The 27,782-nt window shown below is 32.6% G+C and overlaps 1 protein-coding gene across 5 annotated transcripts in view; it reads left to right on the forward strand.

The window, feature by feature from the left end:
• The window catches only part of NOL4 (nucleolar protein 4), a 473,540-nt gene that overhangs the window by 382,583 nt on the left and 63,175 nt on the right, over positions 1-27,782 (forward strand). For all 5 annotated transcript variants that reach the window (XM_031946460.1, XM_031946461.1, XM_031946463.1 and 2 more), the window contains one exon: positions 7,203-7,316. In XM_031946460.1, the coding sequence (XP_031802320.1) occupies positions 7,203-7,316 (114 nt within the window). The remainder of the gene's footprint in view (positions 1-7,202; positions 7,317-27,782) is intronic.

The raw sequence follows: 27,782 nt of genomic DNA on the forward strand, positions 1-27,782 counted from the left end.
TCTTACTACTAGTACACTAAAGTAATGTAAGAGCCTGGGCAGAACCTTCTTGAATATAGGGTGGAGATTGATTGTTTTGTTATTCAAGAAAAGCTTAGGTCAGGCTTTCTTAACTTTTCTAATATCACTGACCCCTTTGGAATTGGTGAAGCCTCTTCTCACAAAAATGTTTTAAAATATATTAAATAAAATATATAGTATTACCGAAGAAAACAATTTTATTGAAATATAATATCAAAAACATTTTAAAAATAATTTCATAGATCCAGGGTTAAGAAACCCTACTTTATTTTTTTCCCCATTTGACTTATGGAATACTATTTATGTAAATTCCTATTGCTGCCTTCCAGCACTAGCTTCAGCTTCAATCTTCAATTAAAGAGAAGAAGAAGAAGAAATGCAGGGAAAAAAAGAAAAAGGAAACTTCCAGGTTCACTGGAACAGCTAAACCTTATGCATAATGACACAATCAGCATTGATTCAAATATAGGTAATTAACAAGATAAGAGTAGTGTTGAGGAAAGATGCTCCCAGAAGCAAGTTGAGAATGACAACTAATTATGACCAGTTAATTAGTGAGCAGTGAGTAGTTAGTTTTATGTATCACATGCGGTAAAAAATAGGTAACTGACCTTCCCAATATCAATACAACTTTGTCCACATGCCATGGAGTAATGTTTTAGTTCTTTTTTTTTTTTTTTAGGTTATTATTCAGTTTTTCTCAAATGAACTAGAGTGGAGCCAATCTGAAAGAGGGACATGTTTTTCCAGGGTTTTTGCCAAAATGCTTTTCATTTGTTTTAAAATGTTCCCTTTATCTTGTCATTCCCTAAAATCTTTTTTTATGGTCACTCTTTCTGGCATCAGCAGGCACTGAGTCTGAGCAGTAGCATTTCTTTGCCAGTCAAGAGCTGCAGCACTTGGTCCAGAGTAGGCATTGATTCATTATGCTAATTACCTGTCAGGAACACTCAGAAACAGTGACATTTCAATGAACTCACGATCCTCCACAGGAATAAAGAAGACTAAGTATAGACAAAGGAAACACACAAATCCCATTTTTGACAATAATTTAAACCTACTCCATCAAACCCTTTATAATGAGAAATATTTGTTAATTTCTTCCAAAATTATACCATCTTGGTTTGATTACCATAAAAAGTGAAATAGACCCAAGAAGGGAAACAGATCTATGACTGGTAACAAAAGACTTGGCTAGTCAAAACTGTATAATCAGCTTCATAATAATTAATAATTTGGAGCTGGGAGAGGAAATAACTGGTGTTTAATACTATCTTTGGTTACAAAACTGACCTCAAGGGACTGTCCAATAGTGGTATTATAACAGTGCTATTTTTTATAAAGCAATCTTTATCAACTCTGACTTTTCTTAGCCATTTTTTCTTCTTTTTTTCTCAATAGTATTTTATTTTTCCAATTACATGTAAAGATACTTTTCAGCATTCACTTTTGTAAGAATTTGAGTTCCAAATATTTTCTGCCTTTCTTCCTTATCCCTCCCCACCCCTACACAGTAAGCCGTCTGATATAGATTAAACACATTACAATCATTTTAAATGTATTTCTATATCAGTTAAATTGTGAAAGAAAAATCAGAACAAAAGGGAAAAAATATAAAAAAGCAAACAAAAAAAAGGTGAAAATAGTATGCTTCAATCCACATTCAATCTCCACAGCAGTCTTTGAATGCAGATGTCATTTTCCATCCCAAATCTATTGGAATAGTCTTGGATCACTGTCTTGCTGAGAAGCCTATCATAATTGACCATCACATAATCTTGCTGTTACTATGGAGAATGTTTTTCTGGTTCTGCTCATCACCCTCAACATCAGTTCATCTAAGTCTTTCCAGACTTTTCTGAAATCAGCCTGCTCATTATTTCTTATAGAACAATAATATTCCTTTGTATTCATTTACTATAACTTATTTAACCATTCCCCAATTAATGGGCATCCACCCAGTTTCCAATTTCTAGCCACTTCAAAAATTGCTACTATAAACATTATTGCACATGTGAGTCCTTTTCCCTCTTTTTTGATCTGGTTAGGATAGAGACCCAGTAGTGACACTGCTGGACCAAAAGGTTTGCACAGTATTATAGCCCTTTGGGCATAGTTGAGAATTGCTATCCAGAAAGGCTGAATCAATTCACAACTCCAGCAGTAGTACATTAGTGTCCCAGTTTTTCCACATCCCCTCCAACATTTTTTATTATATTTTCCTCTCATCTTAGCCAATCTGATAAGTGTAAAGTGGTATCTCAGAGTTCTTTTAATGTGCATCTCTGTAATCAATAGCAATTTAGAGTATTTTTTCATATGACTAAAAATAGCTTCTTTTCCTGAGCCAATTTTATGTAAAAGATTCTTTTGGTTATTTTTTTTTTCCTGACAACTAAATACAACTTCAATAATTCAGATTCACAATGTATTTGTCTTATTTCTATTATTATTAAAAGCCTTTGTAAAAGTTGTAATATGTTGGCTCCTGTGTCCCTATATTGTCTCCAAGTTGGGTGAATTTGATTCTAAGCTCTAATTCAAATTCAAAACTTTCAACAGTCATTTAACTCAAAAACTCAAGAACAAAAGCCTTCTGATTAAGCAACAGGTTTGTGTGTTTTTGTGGGAGTGCTCTTTTTGGTTGTTTTTAAATAAACAAATTAATAAGATAAACACTAACAGTAGTGTTTAAAAAACAAGCTTTTTATTAGGCCTGTTTAATGGTTTTAAGCATTTTCATTGAGGACTTTTGTATGTGTATATGTGTATGTGTGTGTGTGTGTGTGTGTGTGTGTGTGTGTATCCATTAAAAAATCAGGTTATGGTGAGGTTTCTATTTATAATTTTAAAAATCCTAATTAATATATATATTTTAAAGTAATAAAATTATATTTTAAATATACAATTCTATAAGGTTTATTTAACTAATTTAGACTGGCTTTCTTTACTCCAATTAGTATAAATTAGCTTTACTATAATATTATTTTTCATTCAAATGTTATAATCATATTATTGTTTTACCTGTGATTCTATGGGTAGGAGTCACACGTTTTGGCAGATATTTTATAAGGAAATATCTTCTGTCTTCACAATTTTTAGTTGTGAAACATGTTTGCTAGGTAATTACTTAAGCTTAATGTAATATCTGAGATCCTAATGATAAGTAGTTTAAAAGAAAAGTCATAAGGGCTATTTTGAGGGGGTGGGGTGGGGATAGAATAATCTAATGAAAAGAGCACTTACTTGAGAATAAGGATCTACATGATAATTTAGGATGAGTTATTTTACTTCTCAAGGCCTCAGTTTTCTTATTTATAAGATATAGTGTTTAAATATGATGTAGCTTATAGTGATCTAAGAGTCAATAGATTTGCAATGGAATGGAAAATGCCATCCTTACCCAGAAAGAGAACTATTGAAACTGAGTGTAGATGGAAACATGCTATTTTCAATAATCTTTTGTTTATTTGCTTGTTTGTTTTCTTTTCCTTGATTTTCCCCTTATGTTCTGATTTTTCTTTCACAACATGATTAATATAGAAATATAATTAAATGATTGTAAATGTATAATCTATATTAGATTGCTTGCTTGGGGCAGGGAGACATAAGGGCAGAAAAAAATTTGAAACTCAAAATCTTACAAAAATGAATGTTAAAAACCATTTTTATATATAAGTGGAAAAATTAAACATTGCTAAATGAAAAAGAATTTAAAAAACTGGTTTTCTTGTGGAAGTTTGAATAGGAAAGATTGTAGCTTATAGCAGTGTTAAGTGGTGCAATTTTCTGAATTTTTGACATTTCTCACAAAAATTATACAGAAACAAGCTTGAAATTTAGTTATACTCAAAATGTTCTATGATATATCAATTGCATTAAAATAAATTTACTTTCAATATATATTAAATAAATTAATGTGATATTGCTAAGATCCCCTACAACTCTTAACATTCTATGATTAGAAATTAAACCACATATGGACTTTCTGAGTCTCAGTTTCCTCCAGTGTCACTATTCTACTACTCTGTCTCTAGGTAAAACTATTTAAACCATTTGGAAACATTGTCAAAATATAAGATTTGCCAAATAGATTCCAAACATTTTTGCATCTTTCAACTTCAAAATTTTTTTTCTGTAATCTTTTACAATGTATGTGTGTTTGCAAATTAAACACCCATTATAAAATGATGTAAATAATATCATAAGCATTTTTATTACATGTTTGACATTTTAATCCCTCTAGTCTACACGCCATATATTTTAAGGAGCTTTTATTTCTGTCAATTAATCTCTGTTCACCAGTTAACCATCTCATCTTTTAATAAAGTCCTAATAGAAAGACAGAAGAGAAAGAAATTAGAGGAATTGAGTGAAATTTAGAGATTTAGAGAGATTTGAAAAAGAGACACTTTGAAAACCTGGAATTAAAAGGGGGATCTGTCAATTAACATTTCTAAACCAAGTATTTTTATTCTTTTTTTCTGTTATAGAGCCCTGTGACAGTCTAATAAACCTTATGAGTCCCTTCCTAGAGTAATGTTTTAAATGTACAAAATGAAATACATGGAATTACAAAAAAGAGATAACTATAATGAAATATAGTTATAAAAGTTTGCTTTGTTTTGTTTTAAAACATGCTCACACACACCTACGGTCAAGAATCCCATTCTAAAAGGATTAGTCTTTGTATTAGTATAATATTAATTTACTCTTAATACATGCTTCTCTAAAAAACAAACAAACAAACCTGTCACCACTCCCATTCCCAAAACAGTGTAAACAAAGGCATAGGGATCAGAAAGCCATTTCTGATTCCTCTGGCAAACTTATAGTTATGCTTAACTGTTAGTATATTGTCTCTTCTCAGTAGAATGTAAACCCCTTAATGGAAGGAACTGTTTCTCATTTTGTCTTTGTGTGTCTTAGGATTTAGCAGAGTGTCTCTCACTTAGCAGATGCTTAATAAGAGTTTGTTGAATTGGATTTAGGATAGAAGTAAGGCCTTGTTTTAAGAAAAGCTCTAATTTGTCACTTTTCTGGTTAAGAAAGAAGAATGAAATTAAAACATTTCAATAGTGTTAGTATGCATTTTAAAATTGATCAGATGCTTCTGGAATGTTTTATAGCCCAGTTTGTTTCTCCTCAATGCATGGTGGTAATAGGCATTTAATAAATGTGTAGTGACTTAACTTGAACAATATAGTTTCAATAGACTGCCTCTCTGCTTGTCCCCTAACATTTTAGCTTTCCCTCTTCTATATTATTTTCTCTGCCCTGTTCTGTAATCTATTTCTTAAATAAAAAAAAAAAACCCTACCTATGCTTAGTAATGCTAGTTGTACTTCTTTATTGCCAACTCTATATATGATCAACACTTAAGAGATCTTACAAGGTTAGTAGATAGGTAGACATTATTATGGTGCAGTATCAGCTTTTTATCTATTTACTTATTTACTTTTATCAAGGAAGATTACCATCTCCAGGAAAGCAGGGAGCAAATCTGCTGATTAAGACACAATCATTGCTTTATAATTCACACAAGGTCAGAGCACTGATTTCTGTCTGAGTAGAGAAAATATCTGTAACTATCTATTAGAAAACTATTTACCAAACATAATTTTTGTAGAAATTGCAGTGATTACATAAATCTTACAGTGAGATCTAACATTTCTTGTAGAGAAAGTTAGAGAACTGAATGCCAGTTGAGAAAATGCTAGAGCTTCATGGGGCTGGGGTAGAAGGAAGCTATTTCCTATCAGTTCAAGTTTTTAATAACTTACAAACACATTGTTGACTAAAACTTAATGAAAAAAAACTGTAATACATGTCAAGTGCATTGATTTCCTTAAGCACAGTTTTGCTTGTATTTTAAAGTTGTATTCAGACCCAACTTATTTTTCATATTATTTTGGTTCTATCTTTATGCATCTTAAATAAGAAAATTGGTTTAGTTAGTTGTAAAGGGCTGAAACTCTGAATAGGTGCCCTTGAATCAGACAACCAAGCACTTAAGGCTAATTACCTATTGGACAATAACTCTATTAGCATGTTTGGAATTTCTCTTCTCACACTTAATGCTAGCTCAATGCTTGGGGTTAAGAGAATTGTAAAGAGGGATTAGGGGGTGGAGTGAGATGAGTCAGAGTCACTTTGGAGATGGACAAAGAGAAGGAAGGTTGTGGAGAGCTTGTAGCAGTCTTGTCCATCCACTTCACTTCTCTCCCTAAAGATCAATAATAAAGACCAAGGACTGTTGCTTATCCTGACTCTGGCTGATTCTAAGGCATCCAGGGTGCTAACCTGGATTTCACAGTTAGTCATTTAGTTTTTCATCTTTCAGGAGGATTTTGTATATAATCATTGAGAAAAAACTGAAAATAATCAGTTTGTGGTCTTCACAAATTGATATGAAGTGCTGCATTGCAATTATAACCATTTAGGTAGCAGTTCAGCTGATGATTTCTGTGTGGATCATAAGGAAGTTAGATTTCACACATACAAATATTATTCAATTTCATAATGTAAATTCATATTTTAAAAAATACCACATGTCTGAGATCTGGAAGTATATCCATATTGCAATAGGATGGCTATCTATTAGCGTATCCAAGTAGGTATAGGTTCATTTTTAAATCACATCAATTTCTATCACATCAATCATGCTGCAACAAAGATTGTAAATATTCATTAAAATTTCATATCAAGAATGTTCTGAGTTGGTCTGACAATCTGTTATGGTTTCAGTGATATTTGAGTCCCATCACTTGTGTTTTTGTAAGTTTAAAAAACACTATCATCTGCTAAAAAGGAATTAAAAATGAATTTCTAGTTTTGTTAGAAATATTCAGATAGCAAGGTTACTGCTGTGATGCTTCAAGTGTGACACTGCCTACAGAAAATGCAGCCTAATGAGCCAAACTCAATACTCCGGACAGTGGTGCTATGGGGAAATGATGGATCTGTGTATGCACTGCAGCTTTAACCTCTAACTAGTTTTCATTTTTCATCTTTACAATTTCCATTTCCTCCTTCTGTTCAAATAAATTAAGTTACAATAAATGGATCCTCCTGCACATGTGACTCTTCTGTGAGTTCCTCTAAGGAAATCATTGGGTTTATTAATGAGCCTATTATTAATGTTTATTTCTTCTTTATTTTCTGTCTCTCTTTTTTTTTAGTCGCGACCTATTCCTTCTCACCTTACTTCAGCAGTTGCAGAGAGTATCTTGGCTTCAGCTTGTGAGAGTGAGAGCAGAAATGCTGCCAAGAGGATGCGTCTGGACAGACAGCAGGTACCTAGGTGTTTGGGGATCCACCTTATTCCTAAGTATAATATACTAGAGAAAAAGTCTTTGTGTAATACAGAAGAATGCATCATTTAGAATATGTTTAGTAGGGAAACAACTCATAATGAAGTTTTATGGGAAAAAAATAGGAAACTTTTCTATCTTAAATAAGCTGGGATTTCAGAAGGTATATGAGTTACACATAAAGTTCAAATAGTAGCTGCTGTCAACAGTAAAGGGGGAACAATTAAAAATTTTCTATATCTTTTTGCTATGATTTCCAAGTTTGATTGCTTAAGCAAATGTGTATATATATATGTCCTGATGTTAATTGATAGTGTAGGAATGGGACAACTTTAGGCTTTTGGTTTCATTTTAGCTGCAGTTAGAGATAAATACCAAAAGTTTGTATTATTCATTTATGCCTATAGTTGTAAAAACACAACAGAAGCTATAAAAGGCTTACTGGTGTTAAAGTAAAAAAAAAAAAAAAAAAAAAAAAAAAAGTAGAAAATGGGGATATTAGTCCATAAAAGACCATTTTCCCATATACATGTCCTTCTAAATGTTTTGCTTTATTTCTGTGGGTTTATATAGTTGTACTTTTATAATCTCTGTGAGTCTGTAACTATCTCCATTTGTGTATCTAGTATTTGTGAATATGTATGTTTATTACACTGGTTTTCTTGCTGTTTCCTTTTATCTGTGTTTCTTTTTATATTCATTTTTCTATATCTTTCTCCTTCACATTTCTTCTTAACTAGTGATATGTTAGAATGAAAGCATATTTTAAATATCACATAGAATTTAATGTTCCCTGCCCCTAAGTTAAAAGGCGTATCAGCAGGACATTTGATTCTACTCTCTCAAAAAGAAACAAACTGATTTATAATGTGGCCCCAATTGTTTCTTTCCCCTACTGTACCTCCCATGGCTAAATACACCTTAATTGAAAAATGGATTTCTCATTCCTGCCATAGGAAATGTGTTAAAATCTGTAATTCATGACACAATTGTATGTAAAACTAGGCGAAAGACCTTAGCTGAATAAATGCAAACATAGCCTTACTTCTAGGAATAAAAGAGTAGATAAATAACAATTTATACTTTGATTAATTATTCATTTTTATCATTTGCTTTTAGTTTTATTTGTTGTTGTTGTTCAGTCCTTTCAGCTGAGTATGCCTCCTCATGACTTCATTTGGGATTTTCCTGGCAAAGAAACCAGAGTGGTTGACCATTTCCTTCTCCAACTCATTTTACAGATTAGAAAACTGAGGCAAGCAGGGTTAAACGACTTGCCCAGAGTCATATACCTAGTAAATAAGTGCTACATTTGAACTCTCAAAGAGGAGTCTTCCTGACTCTTGACCCAGCACTCTATTTACTATGCCACCTAAATGTCCCATAAATTAAAACATTGTCATGCTGTATTATTTAAATTAATTTCCCTGAAAGCAAGGTTTCTTTTAACAAAACCAGCTCAGCATTAAATATGTGAGGTTTCTGGTAGTTTAGGGAGGATGAGACTGAGTGCTGTCATAGCTGTAAGGATCTCAAGAAGTTAGAATATGATTGTGCAAGGACTCCAATCACAGTCACACAATTGCATTGCTTAGTAGTGGGAAGCAACACATCCCTCCTTCTCCCCAGCTATATTATATAGCCTCTGTATTATTGAGAGGGGAACCATACTTGAAATATGGGAAGGCTCTCTTCTGTTGGGGACAAAACAGCTGGTAAATTTAAATCCACCTTTCCTGAAAAGAAAGGAGAGATAACAGCACACCACACATCCTGAGATATAGTCAAGGTGTTCCTGATGAGGTATAGATCTGGGGTACCCAAATGAAATTAGGGTTTCTGGTGCTCAGGGAGTTAAATGAGGTCTAGTGGCAGGTTTGGGGTTCAGGGAATCAAATGGAGCTCCCCTCCAATTCCTCAGGATTCAGCGCAAGGCTAGGGAGTTCTGAGGATTCCCTTTCTGCAGGCACGAGTCCCCTGTTAAGGAATTTACAGACCCGAAAATCTAGATTGATAAAAGAGGTTTATTATGGGATTGGAAGTAAGGTTAAAGTCTAGTTAGGGAAGTAGGTGAAAGTAAAGAGGCATTGGAAAAGTATTCCAGTAGGCAGAGAGTCCTTGGGGTGTCAGGCATGGACATGGCACTGGCATGTTTGGCCCTATGCAAAGAGAGGATTTTAGTTTGGCTCTTTTTATAATGAGAGATTTAGCTAAAGGGGGCCCGTGGGTGAAGTCCCAAGTTGGCTCAGATCATGTGGGGGCTGGGACAAACCCAGATCTCCTATTAGAATTCAAAAGGGTGCTTTTGACCAGGATTTGTGAATCAAAGGTACAGGTATCCTGAACTGATAATGCATCAGCCAGGAAGGGCTGGGAGTAATCTGCACAAATCAGTCTGAAAGGATCTCAAATCAGTTTCTTAAAGGGACCACAACCCACTTCATTCCAAGATCTGAAGTATTTCTAACATCTATTGTTATGTCTGATAACAAAATATCTGACAATAATGCTTTCTTGAAATAAAACCTCTTCATTAATGGAGGCTTTATTTCAAAGGCTATAAATAGTGAAAATCTTCCAGGCAGTTGAATTAGGACAAGTATGTGAAGTAGCTAGCAGTTAGAAAATGCTTGTGAACTTCTATCAGGGCCTACCATTCTCTTGGGAAATAGCAGCTTGGAAAGAAGACTTAGTTCTATGTTTAGAATCAAAAGAATGTTTTTATTAACATAGGCAACTGCTTAAAGTCTTAACATAGATTTCAGATATTTTGCAGAATTTACAATAATGTCCCCATAGGCAAAAGGGAGAGATATGGGTTAGGAAGGGGTAAAATAAGGTAGACTTGGAAATTCTTTAATGACTTGACTCCAACATTGCTGATCAACAGATGAATGGAGAAGGATGATACAGTAGAAACAGTACTGGAAATGAAGGAAGAGAGTCTGTGTTCAAAGTTCCAGTAAAGCCAATATCTGTATGAGATTTTGTTGTTGTTCAGTTGCTTTTCAACTGAAAACAGTGGTGTCCAACAGATGAGAAAACTGAAAAGGGTAAGTGACTTGCAGTACAGGGTTTGGCACGCATAATGCACTCAATAAGTGTTGATTGACTGAGTCACTAATGGACTAGCTCAGGGTCACAGAGGTAATATAAATAGTGTCAGAATTCATATCCTCTGACTCTAAACTGTTCTTTCCATTGGACTCATCAATACATTAAATAATAGAACTGGAACTCAGCAGCTTCTTGATCTTAAATCTAATATCATGAAATCTAGAACTGTATACCTAAAATCTTCTACACAAATTAAAGAAAATAAAAAATAAAATAAAAGATTAGTGACGTTGAGAAATGGCCATTAAATTTGACTGCAAAGTGATCATTGGTAACTGGAGAGAAAGCAGTTTCAGGTAAATGATGAGGTCAGAAGCCAGAAGGTAGAGTTAAAAAAGTAAGAAAGGAAATGAAGGTATCAATTATACATGCCTTTCTCCTTCAAATTATTTGAAAGACTTGCATATGCAAAAGAAATTAGAGTTCCCCAAATCTCAGAATGTCAGAGTTAAAAGGTAACTCAACCTCTATCTAGTCAAACCTATACCTAAATATAAAGAAAATTTACTATACTGTAAAATACAGGAGACAGTCCAAGCTTTTTTTTTTTTTTTTTTTTTTTTTTTTTTTTTGGAGATTTCCAAATTTGCCTCTGAAAATTTAGTTTTGATGCCTTTGCAGCTATTTACAGGCATTGTGAAATTAATTAGTTAATTGAATGTTTTAAGAGCTTTGCAGTCTGGATATGAATGTTATCATTTGAAATGCTAAATAACTTCCTGTGTTCCTTACTCTAAAACAAACTCACTTATAAAACAGTCATGTGGTAAAGGCCAGAAGCTAGTATTGTATCAAAGACAAATGGTAAAAACTTTAAGAAAGAAGTTTTTTTCTCTTCTGTAAAGTATCTGATTAATCCCCAGAGTATTACAGCTTAAGATATTTTACAAAGTACTCTCTTCCAGAAGGACTGGCGTTTTTTCCTAAGTTTTCAGCTCTAATAATTGATGTATCAATGAATTTTTATTTATACCCATAGAATTTTCAGTTTGATTTGGAAAACTGACTCTTATTTTTTACTTGTCATTGCAGAAACATGACTAATGTCATGTTTGAGGTGTGCACAAATTAAAGTAGCTTCATACATTTAAATTTTTTCTCTCACCTTTATTATTAAATGGCTGCTTATTGAAACACAAATATTTCATTGCTTTTCCTTATGTTTTCACTGGCAAATATATAAGAAAAAGATCTGTGCAGGTGATTGCTGAAGTATTTTTTTCTCTTTTGGGGAGTTTTCCAAATAAAATCTTTTCTTATTTAATTTTTTTTTTTTTGCTTTACTCTCTTTCTAAGCATGCCCAGATTTGAAAATTTGAGAAATTAATACATCTTAGATTTTTTTCTCCATTATTTTAACAGAAAAATTATGCTCTATTAGGGATTATAATGAAAAGAAAGTAGAGGTCTCTCTAGTGACAGCATCCTGAGCTGTAGCAATGACCCAAAGCTCTACCACAATCCCTTTCAGTTAATCAGAGACTAAGGTTCCTAAGAAAATGTGTTTTACCCCATTAGGTAGTTTTATTTCAATGGAAGATTTTAAGGAGAACTTTGAATTCTTTCCATGTTAGAAAGTTTGTCATCTAATGTTAACAGTGAAAAAGTTCAAATACTGAACAATTGAGGCAACATAACTGTTGTCAGACAAGTGAATAATTGCAAAAACAAAAAAAAATTATTGAAAATTTGTATATGAATACATATCCTTGAGACTTGCACATTATCAGGTAGCTAGAACCTACAGAATTTAGGAAACAATTACACTAAGTTATACTAAGAAATAATATGTATTTTTTACCTGTTGGGCTTTTATAATTCTTAACGAGTAAATATCATATTTGTCCCTGAAATTCTATTTATGTTCTCTGAGCCTAGTGATAAGAAATGGATTAAGAAGGCTTGACCTGGAGAAATGAGAGGTAAAAAGAACCATTAATACAAGGGAGATCGTTATAAAGAAACTTTTATGGGCAAAAACATCATTTTGAAAAAGGACCATTGGTCATGATAAAAGCTTTTATTCAGATAGCTAGTGTGTGTGTGCATTTTATTGCTGTTCAATCATTTCAGTCATGTGTGACTCTTCTGATCCCAATTTTGAGGGCAGAGATTTTTTGGGCAGAGATACTGAGAGGTTTGCCATGTTTATCCTTCAGTTCATTTTACAGATGTGTACACTGAAGCAAACAAGGTTAAGTGACTTGCTGGGATTGCATAGCTATTAAGTGTATGAGGCTATATTTGAATTAAGAAAAATGAGTCTTCCTGACTCTAGATTGGACTGTCCATTACATGACTTAGCTATGTATGTATGTATGTATGTATGTTCACATATATACACACACATGCCCATATGTATGCATATGTAGATTATAACATGTGTATGTATTATACACATATACCTTTTCTTATGTTGTCTTTCATATGTAGAGGGTTTAATGCATCTTTCTTTTTTATGTGACAGGCATATTTGAAAGCAAAAAAAAAAAAAGCTGTAAGTGAAAAATTAAGAAGGATAACTTAAAATTATTGCTTGAAATCCATGGTCTTATACTTAACATACCTTCTTCCCTTTCCCCACAATCAACTTTAACCCATTTTTAATCCTTTATTTTATTATATAATCCATGTAATTGGAAATTGCACCATGTGAGGATTAATTGAAGGAATAGGGATGTTAATCTGAAAAATTTTTTTAAATTACGATTTAGCACTTTAAGATTTGCAAAGAGCTCTACAAGTATGTTCTATCTTTACAATAACCCTGAGAAAGAGATGGTTTTATTTTCCCTTTTTATAGATGCAGACAATGAAGCATAAGTGACTTACCCAGAATCAAATCATTAATTAGCACCATTTACAAATGAAAATGAGGCAGGCATCAGTTAAATGACTTCTGTAGGGTCACAAAGCTACTCAATTTTAGGGGTAGAATTTGAACTCAGGTCTTTCAGAGTCTAGGCCCAGCAGTCTATCTATTGCATCATGTGGTTGCCTAGATAAGATATAACCAGGAGACAAGGCAGGTAGCTAGCAATCTTCAAGAATTAAAAGTTCTGTCATATTGCTTTCCTTGGTTCTAAGAAGTCCAAGAAAGACCACTGAATAGAAAGTGCTAAGAAGAAAATTTATCCTCAATATATGTAAAAATTTTGTAATGAGCAAAGCTATCCCTAAGGTGAATGGACTCTCTTAAAAGTTAACATCACTGGAAGTTTTTAAGCAGAGATTGAGTGTAAACTTATTGGAGGTATGGACTAGAGAGTTTTTATTTGATAAAAACTAAAATAAATATCATTTAAGGTTATTCTGTAAAATTTTAAATTATTAGCTTATAGGAACATGATTCATAGAACAAAGTGAAGGCAATGTTGTAATATGAAATATTGTAGACACATTTGCTTTATCATTATTAAATGTTTGGGGATTTCTACATTGAAAAATAAAACAATAGTAACCATTTTGTTACAACAAGATAAAGCTGCCAGCAAATTTATGAACCTTATTACTAATTATAAAAATATACCCTATCTGTTGGTGTTAATTGCTATGGGAAACATTATTTCAGTGTGTATTGTAAGAGGTTTAGCAAGTGAGCTTTAGTTAGATTTAGTTCTGGAAGTCAATAGAGAGTCTATGTGCATGAGTAATTCACAGTACATGTGACAGCATTTTTGGAGCTTAATATCCTTGTGTAAAAAATGAGGTTATATTCAGGTTGATATTTGGACTTCTGGTATATGTGTTGGTACTAAAAGTAAATATTCATGCTATGTTCTCTATGTCTAATGCAGCAATACAATCTGGATAGATTCTGTATTTCACAACCTAATTGAATATTAATTAAGTACTAAAGAGATTTTAGTAGGAAGGAAGAGAGAAATTTTAGTAGAAAGGCACTAGGAAACCAAAGGCTTGTGGGTCAAGTAATACTAGCAAGACCAGACAAAATAGGTTCTCTTACCTCCAAGTCAAATGCTGTGAAAAACAAACAGTGAAATTTATTTTTTTTTAATTTACCAGAACCATTTTAAAACCATTGTACAAAGAGCATGCCATTTATTGCCCCCCACTAATAAAGTAAGATAAAAGTCATTTCTGTTCTGTGTTTAGCCCTGAAGCATATTTTTTTCATCAGAATTGAACTAATTTTCATCTTCTATGTTGCCATAATTAAATGTCTTTTCTGTACTGTATTACTGTAAAACTGATTGAAATTTTGTGTTTGGACTGAGTAATATGGGAATTTTCAAGAAAGAGTCCCTGTAGGTCTTAACAAATATGTTTTCAAATTTAATTATTTTTTTCGATATGCTATCCATATACAAAGATGTTGCTGTTTTCCCTTGCTAAAAGAATGTTCACTTAAAGTTGGTTTTCTTGAACACTAAGAGAGGTTCTGTTGCAATGAAAGGCTTCTTTTCTTCACTTGAACACAATTAATCCAAATGTGTTTTGGACCCAAAATCTTGGTCTCATCAACCTTAGGCTTCAGTCAAGGGATCTTGCCAGATTGGAGAAGTTAAATAAAACATTCACAATTCAGATAACCAATTTTAACCTTTTATTGACCAAAAAAATGGATCTGGATAGTATTATCATTCAGGTTCCTCCAGCAATTTAAAAAATGTTAATTTGAAGTGGCTGAAAATTGGAAAACATTCATTTAAGAAGCAGAAAAAAAATACTATTTTCTAATATTTTATTCAGTTATAATGAATGTAACTATTTCATCCAGGCTGAAGTCATATTACTTGACCAGAATTAATACATTATTCATGGATAGTTACAATTTAGATATTAAAAAGTAATCATAGAAACTGGATAAACAGTATCCTTTCAAGTCTAAATGCATCCCCATAATATTACTTATTTACTTATTTGTATTTGCATTTTACATAATTGCAATTGTATTGCATCGATGCATTTACTTAATTGCATGTCCAAAATTGGGTTTGTGAAAATCTACACTTTTTCAATGAAGAGAAACATGATTGACCAGACACAACATGTACCAATAGCATACATAATTCTATTAGTATCCTATTGGCAGGCAACTAAGGGAAGGGAAAAGTGTTAAACTTGGAGTCAAGAAAGACCCTGGTTGAAATCCTGGCTCAGAAATGTATCAGCTGTGTAATCATGGGCAAGTCATTTAACCCCACAGGGGTCTCAATTTCCTCATCTTTAAAATGAAGGTAATAATATTTGTAATACCTTGTTGAGACATTGTAGCATAATGAACAAAGAGATGAAATACTCTTACTGTCAAGACAACCCACATTAGGTCACTTCCCCACTTTCCAAATACACATGCTAGTTGTGAGATTCTGGACAAATCATTTCTTTCTTCAGTGTCACTAAGAAGCTTTTTAAAACTATGAGTAAAATACTTTTTTAAACTTTAAAGAAATATAACAGCAGCAGCAATAGCAGTAGCATCAGTGGTAGCAGTTAGCATTTATATAACATTTTATAGATATTATCTCCTTGGGAGTTAGGATCTATTATTCTTCCCATTTTACAAATGAGGATACTGAGGTAGACGATGATTAAATGACTTACTCAAGATCATGCAGTTACTCTCTGAGTCAGGATACTAATTCAAATATTCTTGCTTTTGAGACCAAGAATGTCTTTATCCATTGTGCAACCTAGTTGCCCCTGTATGTGTCTGTGAGTGTGAGTGTGTGTGTGTGTGTGTGTGTGTGTGTGTGTATGTATGTGTACACTCATACATACTCCCTTATTTTTCTCATTTTATATTGAATGTGTGTATTCCCTTCAAAGAAGTTTAAGGATCTGGTCTGTTCATGACCTGGTATTGATTTGGACTAATAGAGTATGTCTGTTCAAAAGAGATTTAGGAACTTGTATTCTCTGTACATTCTGAATAGTCTCAGGTCTTGACTAACACAAACTAATCCTAATGGTCTTTACTGGATCATTTGTTTGCCTTTTCATGATAGTTTAATCTAATAATGTGCTGGAGACAGCTTAAACTTGCTAGGAAGAACCAATTGTTGATTCTTCAGTGTGGGCATTTACACCCTCAAAATTGGTAAATGCCACAAATAAGAGCTTGATTTGATTTTTATTTTAGATTTTCTAGACTTAAAAAAAAGAAATAGGGAAAATATTAATAATAGAGATTAAACTGAAAAAAAATGTGTCACATGTACTTTTAACCCTTTACCAAACCTTATTGTTAAACATTTAGTATGTCCCTGATCTAAGCTTTAAAATGCTGTGTTAAATAACATTCTAAGCATTTCAGATAGTATTGTTATTCTCTGTAACAACATGTATATAAATCAGAAATATGAAAAGGAAAGACACAAATCTATATAAGATATTTAAAAATTAATTTTATATGTCACATATATGGGGAACATAAGCATAGGTGTTTTTAAAACACATATATTGTGTGTTTATTTAATCTCTAAAAGAAAAAAAATTGTTTTATTCTCAGAGAGAAAACGGGGGAAAGTAAGTTTATGAATTGTATTTCTTGTGTCTTTTATTCAAAAGGCAAATTGCTTACAGCTTTCTGTCTTATTTAAAATTCTTAGTAAATCAAAGGAGTTTTGTTTTCCAGTTGGTCAACATTTATTAAATGTTTACTATGTATCAAACAGTGTGCTCAGTGCTAGGGTTACAAAGAAAGGCAAATGCTCAGTCCCTGCTCTCAAAGGAGCCTCGTATTCTAATAGTAAAGATACCATGTAATCTTTAATTTTTGCCAAGTAGCTAAATTTAACAAATATATGTTTAAATACTTCAATCCCTAAAAGGTAATTGTTTTATTTCAAGTAGTCTCAAATAGGATAAGCAAAAGTAGAATTATGAATTTGTTGTGCTCTGATCTAATTACAGACAACTAAGACATTTTTTTCTACTACCATAGTTTTGAAATTTGTGAATTTAAATGCTAAAATTTTATTCAAAAATTTTTATTAACTGCCTATACTTTCAAGGTACCTTGCTAGGTGCTGAGAATATAGAGGTGCAAAATGATACAATTCTTTCCTCTGAGGAAATTAAATTCTACTACAACCCTAACTATATTATTTATATTCACACTCCCAAAATGTGAGTGGCATCTATGTAATGTTGAATTTCATTCTTGCTATAAGGTGAAAAATATTACCATAATGATGGGGATAGAAGGGAAATCTTAGAACAAAAAATAGGGTAAATTGCATTCATAGTGACATGCATTCATATTTTGGTAGGGAGAAGAGACCACATTCCAAAAATGATGTCTAGATTAGTGAATCATACAATTGTATGTATATATTCCCTACTGCTTATCATAATAAAAAAGTTATCATATTTGGAGTGAGTTATTTTTTTAAATAAGGTTGCTTAAGAGTTTCAGACTATAAGTTTCTAATCTCTTTTTGGTCACATTTTTAATTAGATTTAACTTCTTTTACTGTATAGTATGATGGCCACTTCTCATTGCCATCTGATCAAGTTACTCATGAAATGAAAAGCAATTTTAATATAAACATAAAAAATAAGGAAAACAAATCTTCTGTGAAATAATTATTAAAAATTCATTTTAAAGTTAGCAAAATTTTGGTATGTGCATTATTTTAAACTATACCCCCAGTCCTTTAATGCTAATCATCAAAATTCAACTATAAATTCCTAGGCTTTTACACAGAATATAGGGTACTATATGGAAAATGAGTATAGCTTTTTCAATTATAAATTCCCAGGCTTTTAAACAGAATATATGGTACTATATATGATAAATGAGTATAACTTTTTCATAAGTAAGTCAAAGTTGCTTCATAAGTGATGTTGCATAGAAGTACCAAACATAAAATTTTGCTAAGTTGATTTCCCTTATTTGCCTGGATGACAACTCTAGCAAGTCAGTTTGTTGTAAGGCTTTCACATTAGTTTGCAGTTTTCCTGGTAAAATAGGGATATACAACTCAATTAGACTAAATCAACAGATATTTATTAGGCTTTTCCCATGTGGAAGTCACTATTCTAACTGATTCCGGTAATACAGGAATGAAGACAACATAGTCCATAATATCTTGGACTAAGAAAGCAGAATCAGATTTTGAATAGGTGTTAAAACAAAATACACGACAATATAATACAGTGCTAAAACTGGGATTGTCCAGATGTGAAGAGTGTTAAGTTTCCCACACTTACTGTGAATTGATGGTGAAAAGAAGTAATAAGTGGAAGTGGAGATGTTGAAGATGGGATTCTTATCTATATATAGGTTGGCTTGGATAATATCTCAGGTTCCTTCCGATTCCAATAAAAGTAGAATTCAATGAAAGAGCATCAGGGAGGTATAGGCAAATTACTTTGGGAAATATGAGAAATGATAGACTCTTTCTATCTATTGTGATCAGGATTGTTTTCATAAAGGAGGCAGCTTTAAGCCTGGGACTTGAGAAATTAAGATTTTCAATAGGCAAGGATAGGTAGAGAAAAGGAAAATAAAGTGATTGCTAAGTATAGTGAAGAGCAAGAGCAAATTCCATGAAAGATGAGTAGCATAATTTGATATAATATATGAAGAGGAATATGGTTAAAAAAAAAAAAAAAAGGTCTTCCTGATAGCCACTTCCCAAGATACAGAATAATATAAATGATTTTTTTTTAAGGTAGGCATTTGTCAGCTTATATTCACCACTCTAAAGGAGTGGGTGTGGGTGCACTCTAAATCTAACTTAGCTGGAATTTCAACCACATTTTTATTGGAAAAATACTGTCATCTTCACAGCTATTTGGGATATTTGCTATATGTTGATAATAAGCCACACACTGAAAGTTGAAACAGAAAGATTGGGCCACATATTCATCTTAATAATTCTTCTCACATAATTTGTGTATTTGTATACCTTTTAGCCTATCTTTTCTCTTTCATTTGCTCACTTTAAAACATTTTAGTTACCTTGACATAACACTATCATTTATATTGAGCCAACTGAGCTAAGTAGTCACACACATATTATGAAGTCAGATGTTATAATCATTTTTAACTTAAATTATGATTTCAAAAGTAGAAATAGTTATAATAGTTTGATAACCTCAAATGGCAGATATATATAACTGGATGCAAAAAAGCAGTGAAATAGCTTTTCTATATTCAGTTAATTGTGGTTCTGAAATAATACTAGAGTAATGATTTTAAAAAATAGAAAAAGTTACATTTTTTTAACCCATCTATGAATTATCTTGTAGCCAGTAAGCAATATCTTCATGTGTTAGGGGATATCTCAAATGACATAGGAAAATAATATTTTCCTATTATAAAAGATCATATTTGATGGTAACCTATTTTACAATAATATACATAAGACTACTCAAGCTGTCTTGCTTTACTTGATAAAATTTGATAGAAAAGGCTAACAATCACCATGATAGAATTCAACATAACCAGCACCACATCACTTATGTCATCAGCATTGTAAAAATGTTCAGAGACTAGATTGCATTCAGTCTCTGGGGGAGGAAAAACACAAAAATTCATGTATAGAGTTATAATCAGTAGTTTATATTGCTTAATTCAAAGCTTCCTAAATATTTTATACCTTCTATCATTATTTTTAATGTAATTACATTTTAAAACTCTCTTCTTGCCATGTTTTGGCAATATACAGAATATACAAAATATATGGGATAATATAGATAATATACAAAAGGGCTGATGATTTCTATAAATTTATTTTGGAAATGGTCATTTTGGTGAAGTTCCTAATTATTTCAATTTACTCTTTTGAGTTCTGTAAATGTCTATCCTATCATCTTTTAAAACTAATGATTTTGTTTATATTTTACTTATGAGATTAATCTAGCACTTTTAAATTCAAAAAGGATTAATGTAAAATACTTTATTCAGATGAAAATAATCAACTTATTAAGTATAAGAGGAGGAGACATAATACAATACAATAGGTTTGTTGGGGTTTTGTTTTGTTTTGTTTTGCTGTGTTATTTTGTTTTTTTCAGTAAAAGGCCTGGGGTCTTAGTGGACTATAAACTCTGTAGGAGACAGCAATGTGATAGCTGACAAAAAAAACCCAAGATATCATCTAGGATTATATTAAGACATGTATAGATCATAGGGTGGTGATAGTTTCACTTATCTCCACTCTCATCAGACCTCAAATGAAATTCTAGGCCCCATGATTTAAGAAGGACATTGTTAAACTAGGTTATCCAGAGAAGGGAAGCTAGCAAGGCAAAGGAAAAAAAAAAGAAAGAAAGAAAGAAAGAAAAAAGCCTTCCCATTGAAACTTGGGAAGTTTAGGTTAAAGAATATAAAATGCATAAGAGGCATGATATGGGTTGTCTTCAAATATCTGAAGGATAATTATTTAAATGGAAGATTATTAGATTTGTTCTATTTGGCCCCAGATAGCAAGACTGAAGCAATGGGTAGAAATTATTAAAACATAAATTTATGATTTAAGGCAGGAAAAACTTCCTGAAAATTAGAGGTATCCAAAAATACAATGGGATGACTTGAGAGCTGTTTTAAAACTCTTCAAACTGAGAGTGGCTGGCTTGCCAGTTTTGTTAATGTAGAGATACATTTTTGGTGATGGGTTAGATCAGAGAACTCTTGAGGACTCAGTAGACATTGGATCTGTGATTTCCACTGGCTTGGGGAACTCCTATGTGAGAAAAAAAAATTTCTTTCAGTATAGGTTAGCAACTTCCATTTAACTCTTTAGAAGTAGACTAGGGCACTGAAAGTTAAGCAGTTTTACCAGGGTCACACAACCAATATGTGTCAAAGGCAGAACATATGCATGCATAAATTATTATGTGTGCATATATATATATAAGGTATCCCCAAATAATTCCACAATCACAATATTAATAAATTATATACAACCCCTCTTATAAAGTCATGAAATCTCCCTGTAATATCACTTAAGAAAATATCTGCTTTAAGCTTTATTTCTATAGACTTCACCCCATGGCATCATTTTACCCAGTATCTTATTTTTACAGACTATACTAATTTAGAAAAAGATATTATGCCTATAAGGCCTGAGTCAATCTGTTGTTTATTCTATTTCCCACACAACCTTCTGTCTTTCTGTTTTGGAACAGAAGGTATAACTTCTTTAAGTTTGAGGGTCCTCATCTGTGAGGTTGGACTAGGTGATCCCTAGGTCCAAAATGATTTGTTAAATGGGTTAATATACATAAAATACATTTCAAACTTTAAAGATAAATGCTAGCTATAATTAGTATTCTTATATGATATGCTTCATTCTAAAGTGTGATTTTCTTTTGGGGACGTTTTTTTTTCTGAAAGAAGTCATCTCTAATTTAATAAACTAATTCAGTGATAAAATAAGGGGTAAGGGGGTAGCTAGGTGGTGCAGTGGCTAGAGCACCAGCCCTGAAGTCAGGAGAATCTGAGATCAAATCTGGCCTCAGACACTTAACACTTCCTAGTTGTGTGACCCTGGGCAAGTCACTTAACCCCAATTGCCTGAGCAATAAATAAACAAATAAATAAATAAAATAAGGGTAAGAAAATTATTCAAGCCACCTTTTTATACTACTTGATAATTAATAATTTATCAGTAAGTTTGTTGGAGGCAGGGCAGCCTTTTCACACTTAATTATCATAATCTTGGCATTACTTTTAAAAAAAGAGAAATTTAGAATTCTTATTTGTTTTTTTTTTTCTTTTCATTCTTAGTGAATTCCTCTAAACAGCATTTGTTAGATGTCAATCTCTAAAAATATTTTCTTGATTCAGCTCTGCCTCATGGCTTCCCTGGTTTCTTTCAAATTTCAAATGAAGTTCCACCATTTGCAAGAATATTTTCCATTCCTTCTTCATCTTAGTGCCTTCCCTTTGATACTAGCTCCCAGTGTAGCCTATTTATATTTTATTTGTACATATTAGTTTGCATGTTTTCTCCACCATAAACCTGTGATCTCTTTAAGGGAAAAGAATGTTTATTTTTTGTTTGTTTTGCCTTTTGGGGAATAACCTCAGTGCTCAGCTTATATTGTATGTTAGCTGGTATATTGTAGGTACTTAATAAATACTTGTTGACTTGACTCAATACCACTCTATTATCTGTATAATTAATTTAATATTCTAATGATATGACCAATCTGGGATCAGTATAGATTATGTTTTTGTTTTGTTTGTTTTGTTTTGGGGTAGAGAGACTGCAAATAATTCTTTCAGTATACATAAATTTATATTGAATTGCAATAAAAATTCTAAGTGGCTATACAAATACAGGCAGTTTTTCTGGTTATTATTCCTGGAATTTGGAGAATGAAGTTGAGTGGAGTAGCTATTTAGCATTCTGATTTTACCTTGAATTCCTGTATATACCCTAAGTTATTCCTTCCTATTAGACTTTATTCATATAGCTCCCCCCACTTGAATGTCCTCCCATCTTCTCTGTGTAGAACCTATATGTACCTGGTTATTTTCTTCTAGTCTACTCCATGAATGTGGGCTCTCTGAAGATCATTTTTTTAAACCTTCCTTTGTACACCCAGCATTTAATTCAGGGCCTATAATATAGCAAGTGATTGATAAATGCTTTTTAAGAATTAAATTGTGATTTCATCGATCCAATGGTTCTGCAATCTTTGAAAGTCTAGCTCAAACCCCACTTTCCATCTCTATGCTTCAGTCTTCAGAAGTCATGTACAAAATTAATGCAAGCCAGACCTCAAAGGTCATCTACTCCATCTGATCCCCTCATTCATTTTACAAATGAGGAAACTGCAACCTCAAGAGGATAAAGTAATTTGCACAGGGTCCCCAAAGCTAATAAGTGATGGGGCTGAAATGTGACTCTATACCTTGTGACTTCAAGTCCAAGGCTGCCTTTGATTATATAGCCACTATCATACTTATTTAATACTTGATCACTCCTTCCTTCTCTGGATCCCTGATCCATGAACCTCTGCATGTCAGTATAGGCTATGTTGTTCTGGATTTGTTCCCTAGGTATTTTAAAAATATATTTCTTGTTTTCATTTTGAAATCATAAGATCTCAAGGGCAAATATCTTTTCTTCCTGTTGCTTTGCATATCCCTCTTCAAAAAGAATGAATGCACCTCTAGTTTTATAAGAGGAGACTCAATAAATTCTCATTGACTTCAATTTAATTGTTGCTTAGTGACCAGGACTTTTTTTTAGGAAAAAAGAGAAATAATTATAGGACACTTAATGTCTAGTTTGTGAACACAAATCATCTGAGGAACTGTTTCTATAATATAAGAATGGTTGTATCTAGACAGACCACACATAAAGACCTACTGAAGACCAAACTGCAAAAGGGTTGCTTTATGAATATTAACTTTTCAGCACACATTAGAAACATCTAGATCTGTGACCAAATAAAATAGATATAGAATCGGGCACATGGTGGAAAGAGTGACTAAAGAACATTACATCACTTAGTTACTTGGGCACTGGAGCTTTTAGCAGTTCCAGAGAGTGAACGTAGGTGCCTATTAGGTCTCTGACAAAGCAATTATGTCCTAGACATATATGCCTGGAGCTGACCTGACATTTGCCTCTGGAGAGTTGTCATAGCAGCAGCAAACTGAATAGAGCAGCTTGAGACAAGTGCCTACTGCTTGCTCTGGGGGAAAAAAGATCCCCTCTAATGTGAATATTAATAGAGTTGCATATATGTTGCTCCTAAGGAGTCTCCTTAGGAGAGACTACCATTCTATATGTTATTAGTTTTGTTTTTGTTTTTAAATAGTCACTTTTTTAAAAATTAAGAACATTTTAATTATCTCCCTCTCCAGGGAGTTTACAGCACCGTTCACCAGAAGTAGTTACCAAGTAACGGAGGTGTTGTTCCTTGGTGAGATGTCTCAAAACAGTTTTAACAAAAGAATCCAGATGCTGTAAGCAGGGCATCCCCTTTAATTCTCTTGTAGTATGTTTCTACTAGATTAATATTCTATTTTCTTCTTCCCCATTCTCTTTTCTATTTTTGTTATGCTACTGTAGGAGAATTTACATAAACAAACAATAATCATATATATAAATTGACACATGGGCATAGATAATTAAATAAAATGAGAGAGAGAGAGAGAGAGAGAGAGAGAGAGAGAAAGAGAGAGAGAGAGAGAGAGACTGATTTGTGAATTCTTAAAAACAATTTGGGGATTTTGACATAATTTTTAGTCTATTCCACAATACTTGGCATTATTAGGAACTTGTCATTCTCCCCTCAAAAAAAATCCCATTGTACTAAATTACAAAGTACTAAAATAGAAACTACTATAAAAAGTCTTCTCTTGAAATCAATTATAATTTTATAATTTAGGCATAAAATAAAAATGCTTAAATAAATTAGAAAAAAATCAAAGCCATTTGGCAAGAAATTGGCTTATACTTCAAAACCAAAGAAATTATAGTTGAATCAAGGGCCATCCTGTCTTTAAAAAAAAAAAAAAAAAAACTAAGAGGATGCTGATTTTTTATATGGGAAGACAGAATTGCAGCCTCAGTCCTGACATTAAAAATGCTCGACTCTTCTTTGAAGATTGGTTCAGGTTATAGGAAAGAGAGGAGAAGTTTAAAGTGGGGGCTTCATTTATCATTACTTCCATTTCAGAGGCAAAAAAAGCAAAGTTTCACCTTAGTAAAATGGTAGTATTATTGGACCCAGAATCAGGAAAAAACCCAGATATTAATTTTGCCTTTTATATTAGTCATAAAAAAGAGACGTCTTTTGCCAAGAGCTCCCTCTTCTCCCTCCTTATCTTACATCATTCATATGTCTTTTCCCACTGTCTCCTCTTTCACTCCTATCTCATAGGAAGAGGTGGTCCTCCTTGCCAAATCAAACCATTTTGTATGCACCATTGTTCCCTGCCTTCCAGTCTTTTCCAGAAGATTGCCCCTTTATCATCATTAGACTTTCTAATCTTTTCTCAGCTGCCTACAGACACACCCACATATCCCCATAATTATTAAAAAAAAAAAAAAACCTCTTTTTATTCAACCATTTCTGCTTGCTGTCATCTTACATATCTTCTGATATCAATGGACAAAGATAAATAAAAGTAATTTTCTGTTTTCTTGGGACCTTATTTATAAGAGCTATATTTTTCATTGCATGGATAATGTCAGAGGTTTGGCAGTGCATTTTATTTCCATTCTAAACATAGTACAGAAAAGCAGTAGCATTCAAAAAGATTTTTATCTTTATGATATGGAAAATCTCCAGTCAGTGATCTTGAGGGAAATGAGAAAATTTGTCATCATAGAAGAGCAAGGATGTGAATGAGACACTACTTGAAATATCTAGCAAGAAGCTTTTCTGATTGGGGGATTTAAAGTTTGTATATGTTTCATCTCCACTAAAGTCCTGCTCCCATTGCTATTGCCTTATGGAAGTGATACTGTGGCTAGATCAATGGAGAAGAAATTTTGTGAACTCTTATTAAAGCAGAAAAGCTTCAAACACAGGCCCATAGCATATCTCTTAGGTGAGTATCAGTCTAGCTAAGTGTTTTTTTCACCAGATTAGTGACAGTGATTACTGATTTTCTGCCACAAAAAATTATGAAGATCATTTACCAAGCTTTGGAAGTGTTGTAATCTATACAGATGAAGGAGTACACATGCTAACCAAATCATAGCTATGTGAAACATTGAAAAAGCTTGTATTACAAATAATAACCTATAGTACTTGCCAACTCTCCTCCCACTTTCAACTACATTCAATAACTTGAAAGGATTTGTGAATACAAGTGAATGCTCCCTCCCATGAGGCATATTGCAAACCATCTCTGCCTACTTCTCTTATGCAATTCTTATTAATGCCTTCTCATAAATTTGTTCCAGAGAAATCATCTGATATATTCAGACCTTCCTTGCTTTCTCTTAACAGATGTCACAAAGATATTAGTTATTTCTTATTTTCATCATATTATTTGGTAGATGGGTAAACAGATAAATAATAAAGATAGATAGGTAGGTAGATAGATACATAGATAGATAATTAAGCACTTATGTGCCAGGAACCTATAGTACACTCTAAGGATATAAATTTAAGCAAGTAAGCAGTCCTTGCCCTCAAAGAGTTTATATTCTAATGGGACAATAGAACACATAAAAGAAAATTGTAAAAGGGATAGGGATAATGATGCCCAGAAAGTGGTATGGAACCATGGTTTCAGGCAAGATGAGGCCAAATCTTATCTATCAGAATTGCTACCAGAATTATGTACCAGTATGGCTGAAACAGAATCAAAAATTTGGAGAAAGAAGTTTTAGGATCAGAATGATGACAAATACACAGATAACATTATGTGAATATGACTAGGAAATAGCATGAAGACTTGACCGTTTTAGGAGTAGCATTCTTTTTTCAATAATACATTTCTGTGATGGCACTATATACTATGGTACTTTTCCATAGTTCCTTATTTATTATGTTACAGCCAGCTAAACCACATCAGATACCGTTTCATTTTTCTCTTATTTGAAGAATTATTAATTTATTATTATTTAAAGAATTATTAATTCTTTAAGACAGTAGTATTCTGTGCCACACAGTCATGTAGTAACAGTATTAGAATATTATATAAAATATTATAATTAAATGAATGCACCTCTTCTCCAAGGAAATATTTGGGACCATTTGAGAAACTTTACATTTTCCCAAATGCAAATCAGCTCAATTTTTTCCATTGCTAAATTTTGGTTCTAATTCATCATCCATTTTCATTGCTTATTCAAGATATATATGTTAATAGGTGAGAACTAGGGGTTGTTTATATAACTGCATGTCTTCATAGTTGACAATAGAGATCAACCTGCTTTTTCCCACATCAATTTTTTGAAGGTAGTGTAACTTACCTAAGAGACAATACAATGGTTTGAGTGATTCAATAACAATGGAATGTAGCCAAGCTAAGCAAAGTCAACAAGCATTTATTAAGTACCCACTGTGTGCCAGACATTGTACTACAAACTCAGAATACAAAGAAAGATAAAAATAGTCCTTGCCCTAAAGAAATAAACAATATTGTGGTGAAAACAACATGCAAATAATCAAACAAAATGTGAACTACCAAACAACAAACAAGATACATACAGGATCAATGAGAAATAATGTAAAAGCACTAGTATTAAGAAAAATTATGAAAGGCTTCTTAAAAACATGAGATTTTAGGAGAAAAAGGAAGCCAGGGAAACCAGAAGATAGAGAAGATAAAGAAAAGATTTCAGAGCAACGAGGGAAATCACTCAAAATGCATTACATGAGGAGATAGAATTTCATGTATTGTTTGAAGAACAGCAAAAAGACCTGTGTCAT

The sequence above is a fragment of the Sarcophilus harrisii genome, chromosome 1, assembly GCF_902635505.1.
Source record: "Sarcophilus harrisii chromosome 1, mSarHar1.11, whole genome shotgun sequence".
Classification (NCBI taxonomy): domain Eukaryota; kingdom Metazoa; phylum Chordata; class Mammalia; order Dasyuromorphia; family Dasyuridae; genus Sarcophilus; species Sarcophilus harrisii.